Source organism: Capsicum annuum, chromosome 6 (genome assembly GCF_002878395.1).
Source record: "Capsicum annuum cultivar UCD-10X-F1 chromosome 6, UCD10Xv1.1, whole genome shotgun sequence".
NCBI lineage: Eukaryota > Viridiplantae > Streptophyta > Magnoliopsida > Solanales > Solanaceae > Capsicum > Capsicum annuum.
In genome coordinates this window covers 183,748,878-183,756,857 of record NC_061116.1, presented here as the reverse complement: position 1 = coordinate 183,756,857, position 7,980 = coordinate 183,748,878, and the positions used below count along the sequence as shown (strand labels likewise).

Genomic DNA, 7,980 nt, shown 5'->3' with positions numbered 1-7,980 from the left:
TAATATGTTGAAAATGTATTACCAATTAACCAGTTGAGTTTAATCAATAATATGAATCACATATCTTTAACAAACGGTTAATAAAAATTCCTATAAAAGTATTATAATTTTTAATACTGAATCAACTTAAAACAATATTTTAAAAATGTATCACCAATTAACCTATTAAGTTTAATTACTAATATGAATCACATAATTTTCTCAAACAGTTAATATGAATAAATTAACAGTATTAAAATTTTTAATGAGTATCACTTTATATTTTCAAGTAGGAAATGTATCACTAACATTCCTCGTGAACTCTAACATATCTGTTGAATAGAATAGTTCTAATTAATTATTAATAGTGATCTTATAATAAACATTTCTCTATCCATTGTAAATAGAATATCCCAAGCAATAAATTTTTGAGTATTTAACTCAAATTATCGAATTCAAATCATTGAACAAAGTAAACAAGTCTGAGTAAACTTCAAAGAAAAATGTCACATTTCTACTGGAAAAAAGTTGTAAGTGCGTCTGTTATGGCCTTCATACCCATACTTTCCATAATGATTTGAGATTGATGAAATCTTTTCATTGCTTTTCTTTTGTCTTTCATTCTTCGGTCTTCCTGGTTGGCGCTTATATTTTGGAGACAAAACCACATCTTCTAACACCTCTGGTGGTACATGCCAATCTCATTTATCGGGCATTGGACACAATGGCATTTCATAAGTCTTCACAAGTGTCTCCTTTTTGTAGTAATCAGAACAATATGGCTTCATTTTCTTTACATGTTTGCTTTTCAAAACAGCAATAGCGTGCGCGCATGGTATCTCATCGAGCTGAAATCTACCACAATTGCACGTTCTGTTGTCCAACCGAACAATGTATTTTCTTCCTTCTTCATACACACTGTATATGTAGTTAGTTGATTCCCTAATCTGAAAATATTATTTGATAAAAATTTATGTTAATCAACATATTATATGAATAATAAATATTATAGATAATTAAATAAAGAACTAGATTTCAAGAGGAGGCATATTTGTGCAAATGTATCAAAGTGATACATATGAGTTCCAGATGTATCACTATGATACATTTGTTAATAGATAGTTGAAAAACTTTGCAAATCAACTTACATAAGTATAATAAATATTAAAATAACTTACAATCATACGCGATGACTTTGCCTCATTCAATTGACCGGTCTCTATTTTTGTGGTTCCACGCACCAAATAAGATTCTGACTTGTTCAAGAAAATCTAAAATTGGCAGTTCACGTGCCTCAACAAGATGAGAGTTGAGACATTCTGCTATGTTGGAAGTCATCATCCTCCCTCTATTTATTAGAGCATGAACTCGTGACCACTTTTCAAATCCAGCATTTTTCAGATATGCCTTTACTTTGTTGTCAATCTTTCCCACCTTGCACATAAGCTCATCAAAATCATCCAACCTGTATGCTTTAGTCATGGCAAAAAACTCGCCGGTTAGCTTTTCCTTACTCTTTCTATAATTCGTGCAGCCATTATTCCAAAGATGTCAAATACATGCAAAATGTGGTATACAAGGATAGACCACACTAACCACCTTCATTATGCTTTCATGTCTATCAGAGACAACACATATATTATCGTGCTCACCGAAAGCATACTTAAATTACTGGAAAAACCACATCCAGGATGAATCATTCTCAGAATCTACAACTCCATACGCAAGCGGCAATATATGGCCTGATAAATAACATCAACCATTTATTATGTAAAATTTATATAACAATTACCAATATCTGTAAGAAAAATATAAAAGAATCACTACGTCCAATACCTGCTCCATCAAGTGTGCTAGCTGAAACGAATGTTCCCTTATATGGTCCACTCATGTGACTACCGTCTAGTACCACAACAGGCCTACAATACCCAAATCCCTTAATAAAAGGGTGTAGTACTACGAATAGATACATGAATCAATTATCCGGAGACTTATGCATCCTTATATGAGAATTGGGATAGACAGAATTTAACATGTATACGTAGGTAGGCGTTTTCTTATATCCGGCAGTTGGTCGCCCTCTCAATATATTTAAAGCACGTTCTTTAGCACACCACGTCATCATGTAATATAAGACCAAACCAAGTTCCCTTTTAATATCTTCAATAATGTCACTTGGGGTGATTATTCTTTTGTGGTTCACCAACTTTGGAGCTGTTATTCTTGCTATAAAACCAATTATTGCATGCTGCTGCTCAAAAGCTCTGTCCATTATTGAACAGGTGTGTTCATCATTGAACGTACGTACTACAAATGTATCAGCACCAAGCTTACAGGACGCCTTGAATAACCAACTATATTCCTGAGATTTGCACAGTAAAACATAACTGAAATAAACGTCAAAAAGTATATCATCAATATGAAGTTACGTTAATCGGTTGTTATATGAATCAGCAAATACCATATGAATCATCAGTTAAATCAAAATTTGAACCATTTAACGTATGAATAACCAGTTATATGCATCACCAATATGAATCACCAGTTATAAGAATCAGTTATATGAATCACCATTTATATGAAACACCATTTATATGCATCACTAATATGAATCACCAGTTATATGAAACACCAGTTATATTCATCACATATATGAATCACCAGTTATATAAATCACCAATTATACGAATCAGTTATATGAATCACCAGTTATATGAAACACCATTTATATGCATCACCAATATGAATCACCAGTTATATGAATCACCTGTTACATGAACCAGTTATTTGAATCACCAATTATATGAAACTTATAACATTATCTAAGGGTGGATTTATTTTTTTTAAGATTAAGACGTCTGAATCTGAATGGATATCTGAATGATTAAGTTCCTGTATCTAGATCTGAATACTAAATGATTAAGACTGTTTGTTTTTAAACATCTGAATGTACGTAATTTATTTATTTGTAATAAATATGCATTTCAAATTTAAAAAGTAATAAAATATTATATTATATGAAAAAAATATTACATAAAGTATTAACTTAAACAACAAAATTATTATTTGAGTGATAATTAAAATATTTAAACATAAATATATTATGTTAAATATAATTATTGAATTATTTAAATTATTAAAAAAAGAAATATCGATTAAAAATTGTTGTGATATAATGTAATTATAAAAAATTAAATTAAATCAATCTTGATTAAATCAATTTTTTATTTTATTCTATACACATTGACAGTTGTTCATCCTCCTAAATTTTATTTCACCACATAGAGAAAAAAAGTTACTCCCTTCGGTTCGTATTAGTCGGCCTCTATGGACTTGACACATTTATTAAGAAACTACTCTCTCCGACCCAAATTATCCGTCCCATAATTTGGCTATAAAATTTGACCATAATTTGGCCATAATAGTAATAAATCTTATTCACACTATAAACTAGTTAGTTTTAAGACATTTTTACCCTTTTCATCATAAATTTGAATTTCTAACATTACTTTATTTACTATACCATTTTCCAATACATTGAAAACTATCCCAATACATAGGAATATGTAACTTATGTATTCTATTTATAATTATTTAATTTATGACAATTTATGTATTCTATTTATAATTATTTAATTTTCTTAACTGAAAATTACATAATTAAATAATTGCCAAATGTAGTAATATATAATTAAGAAAATAAAAATTAATTAGTATAAATTTATTTATTAATTGTTAGTTATATTTTTTTCTTTTTTACGTTTGTAGTTGTTTAATTTTAGTTCAACTTTTAATTATGTAGTATAGTTTATACTTTGAACATATTTTGAGAAATTTAATTAAATTATTTTATTTGCTTTCATGATTTTTTTTTAATGAATATGAAAATTATTGTATGAAAATAGGGTTTTAAAGGTGAATTTCCTAAATAGTCAGCTAAGTTTTAAAATTTTTCTTCAAACATCACTTATGTTTTATTTAGGATCACAATATCACACAACTATCACCTTTTTCCTCAAAAAATAGTAAATACCTCAAAAGTCTTCTTTTCTCTTAGTTGACATGAATGTCACTAAGAATTTTTTTTTTTTTAAAACGAATAGACCTCTTTAACTCATCAAACTCATTTAATCAAACAATAATACTTTTTTTCTTTGAAAAATGCATTAGTTTATTAAAAAAAAAAGTATACTTAGAAAAACTTTATCAGTACTAAAACTTGATATATATATTTTCAAGGGTTATTTTTCTCAATAGCCACTCATATTTTTTGAATTTCCTACAAAAATTATTTTTATCCTTTTAGAGATAATAATATGACTCAACTATCACTATTATTCTCAAAAGAAGAAGAAGCAAGTATCTTATATGTCTCTTTCTCTTCTAATTGGCGGGCCATGTTATTAAATTATTTTTTTAATAATAGACATATTTAAATCATCAAACTTATTTAGTCAAATTATATTCTTATTCTTTTCCTTAAAAACAAATATATTAATTTATTAAGAAGAAATTTTCATGCTTAGAAATCTTTTATCATTACTTAAACTTTCAAATTTTTTCTAAAGTTATTTTCTTGGATTGTTATAAATATTTTTGGAGTCGCTTATAAAAATCATATTTTGTTTTTGCTAAGACAATAAAATCACTCAATTATTAATATTTTTCTCAAAAAATCAGTAAGTACCTCGAAAGTTTCCTCCTCTTCTAATTAGCATGTCATGTCAGTAAACCATCATTTTTTAAAAATAATAGTCATATTAACTCCACAAACTTATTTAACCAAAATAATAGTTTTATCTTTTTAAAAATATATATTAATTTATTAAGAAGAAATTCTCATACTTAGGTATTTATACTTTTTTTCTAGAGTTATTTTCCTAGATAATCATTCAGGTTTTTATATATAACTGCCTACAAAGATCAGTTTTTTTCTAAAGAAAATAATATCACTAAATTACATAAGTTATCTAGAGATTTTAATTTGCATTTAAAATAATCTGATAAAGATTAAGTATGGTAAGGAATTTCTAAACTGGAAAATTAAACTAATTCATTTTTTTTAAAAAAGAATAAAGTTATAATTTTGAGTAAATGAGTTTGATGAATTAAATGATTTATTATTTAAAAAATGTGATTTTGATGACATGGCATGTCAACTAAGAGAGAAGAGTATTTTTGAGGTGTTTGGTACTTTTTTAGGAAAAGAGCGATAATTGAGTAATATTGTGATCCTAAATGAAATATAAGTGATATTTGAAAGAAATTCTCAAATTCACTCAGAGTTTTAATAATAACATGTTTTGGCATGTTTAAAATTTTGTTATTTTATAATAACATGTTTCTCAAATTTATATTTAATTAAATTAGACCGATAAAGATATTATTTTGATGAAACAAGTCTAAAGTAAAATTTAGTAAAGTTAATTTGTTTAAATTTGTTATAATAAGTTGATTAAAAAATAACAAAATTTAATAACTTATTTATTTAGATATAAATTATTGTACAAATACACTTTTGCGATAGCTATGTTCAATTATTAATCCTTGGTTCAACTAGTTATAACTATATTTATAATAATTTAGTATTAGACTATAAAAACATTGTTCGGATAGATAAGATTCGAATCTTCGAATAAAATAACCGTTGTCGTAACACTTGATCAAGGTAAAGTGTGTTGATTTATTTTTATCACAATATTTTACAAATTATAATTGAAAATTATATATAAATTAATTTTATTTAAGCGTAATAATAAAAAAATCATTAGAGATCATTTTAGTAACAAAATATAAGTAATAATTCATAATTTATCAAATCGCCGTAATATAGGGGTGAAAGACTTATATGATTAACACTTATATCTCATTCTCTTTTGTTCAATAGATGTGAACTATATGCATAATTTCTATAAGTGTCAACGTTTATTAGGTTTAAGGTATGTTGAATTGTTGTTATTGCGATATCTTACAAATTATGCCTGTGAATTATTTAAATATATTTTAATTTTATTTAACCATATAATTTAAAAAATAAAGAAATAGAGCTCATTTTAGTAACAAATATAAGTAATGATTCACAATTTATCAAACTGGTGTAACATAGGGGCGAAAGACTTGTACCATCAACACTTATGTCTCACTCTCTTTGGTTTGACACATATGACTCTATGAATGATTTTTATAATGTGTCGACTTGCACCCTTATGTTATGTTGGTTTGATAATTTGTGAATCATTACTTATATTTGAGCATATTTTATTTGTTAAATTTTAAATCTAAAATTTTTCATATTTGAACGATATTTTAAATATAATTTGAAAATATTGTAATAACGACAGTCAAAACTTAAACACTTTAGATGTGGTGGACATTGACAAGTTATAAAAATCAAAGTATTCATTATCGTCGACTCTAGTTAACAGAAACCCAAGAGAGTCACACGTTAATATTGTAGTCTTGCGACCATATTACATTGATTTAATAATTTGAGAGTCATTACTTATATTTGTTATTATTGTGACTTCTAATTAAATAATTTTATAAATTATTATGTTTAAATAAATTTAAAACACATATTTAAATAAATATTTAAACATAATTTGAAAATAATACAATAACGATAGTAGAAATTAAACTAAAAATATTTTAGACATGGTAGAAATCGCCACTCTATATAAATCATAAAAATCATTGATTCATAAGTGTCAATCCTATTTTATAACAACTCAAGAGAGTCACGTATTAATGTTAAAGTTGTATAGCTTCCTGGTGTTGTAAACGCTCACTTGGTTAAATAAACGTTTATTTACCAAAAAAAAATGTTGACGTTTTACATATTTATTAGTTATCACCTTTTAAAAAGTACATTAAAAATTCAAATAATTAATGATGACCATAGTTAACATCGACCTAAGAGAATACTCACACACTAATGTTGTAGTCTTGCTCCTCTATATTAAGCCGATTTGATAACTTGTGAATCATTAATTAATTTTATAATTAATGAACCCTCTAATTAAGTAATTCTATTATTTATTATATTTAAATAAATTTAGAAACTACATATTTAAATATTTTTTGAATATATAATTTTAAAATATATCAATAAAGATAGTCAAAGCTCAAAACACTTTATAATTATCGACAATAATTAATCACACTAAACACTTACATCTTCTATGTTATGAAAATCTTACAGTTACATCCCCGAAAACGTTAATCCTATATTTTGCTAAAAACATTTAAACCTTGCATATAAAATAGATCCTATGTAATTGAAACTTTATTTAACTAGTTGTATATAAATAATTTTCAAGGGAAAAATAAATAAAAACTACAATAAAAAAGAGATTATATATAATAAAATATTATAGTTAATAAAATTACAAAAAATTTACGTACTTAGAGCCATAGAAAGTTATAATTTATAGTGGGTATATCTTTTAAATAAGTTGTATCATATCCTATTTTCAAAATGTTTATTTATTTTTTAATCAAATGTATGAATAATTTTTTATACCCCTGTTTCAAATATTCGTTAGAATAACTTTGTAAAAATATTTTATTTTTATTTATGGTTATAATTTATCATTTAAAAGTTATATAATATATTTAATTATAGAGACACTTCATAGGAGGTGTAAGTGTAAAGTTATCAAAGTACATGTGTAAGCATTTCATTTTAAAATTTAGAAAGTATATTCATATTATAAAGTGTTCAATACTAATCGTTTATATATTGAAAATTTAAAATTAAATATCATGATATATATATATATATATATAATTTCCCATTTATGGAATTGCATTTTGTAATGTTTCAAATTCCAATTGTCCTAATCGACCTAACTACGTGCATTAATGCCCCCCCCCCCCCACCCCCCACCTCATATTACTATATATAATAAGTGGGGATAAGCACACACCTCTTCAACATGCGTGCTTGTAGTAATTACTTTATTGTTGAGGGGTTTTTGATCATTTTAATTAAAGTTTTAT

The 7,980-nt window shown here is 25.7% G+C and overlaps 1 protein-coding gene across 1 annotated transcript in view; it reads right to left on the bottom strand.

Annotated features, from left to right (window-relative positions):
* Positions 1-680: 680 nt before the first annotated feature.
* Positions 681-7,980, bottom strand: part of LOC124899566 — a 34,740-nt gene continuing 27,440 nt past the window's right edge. Inside the window, exons 3-7 of the mRNA XM_047414475.1 lie at positions 2,021-2,366; positions 1,816-1,915; positions 1,652-1,721; positions 1,237-1,498; positions 681-926 (exon numbers count right to left, since the gene is read on the bottom strand). Of these exons, the coding sequence (XP_047270431.1) occupies positions 681-926; positions 1,237-1,498; positions 1,652-1,721; positions 1,816-1,915; positions 2,021-2,366 (1,024 nt within the window). The remainder of the gene's footprint in view (positions 927-1,236; positions 1,499-1,651; positions 1,722-1,815; positions 1,916-2,020; positions 2,367-7,980) is intronic.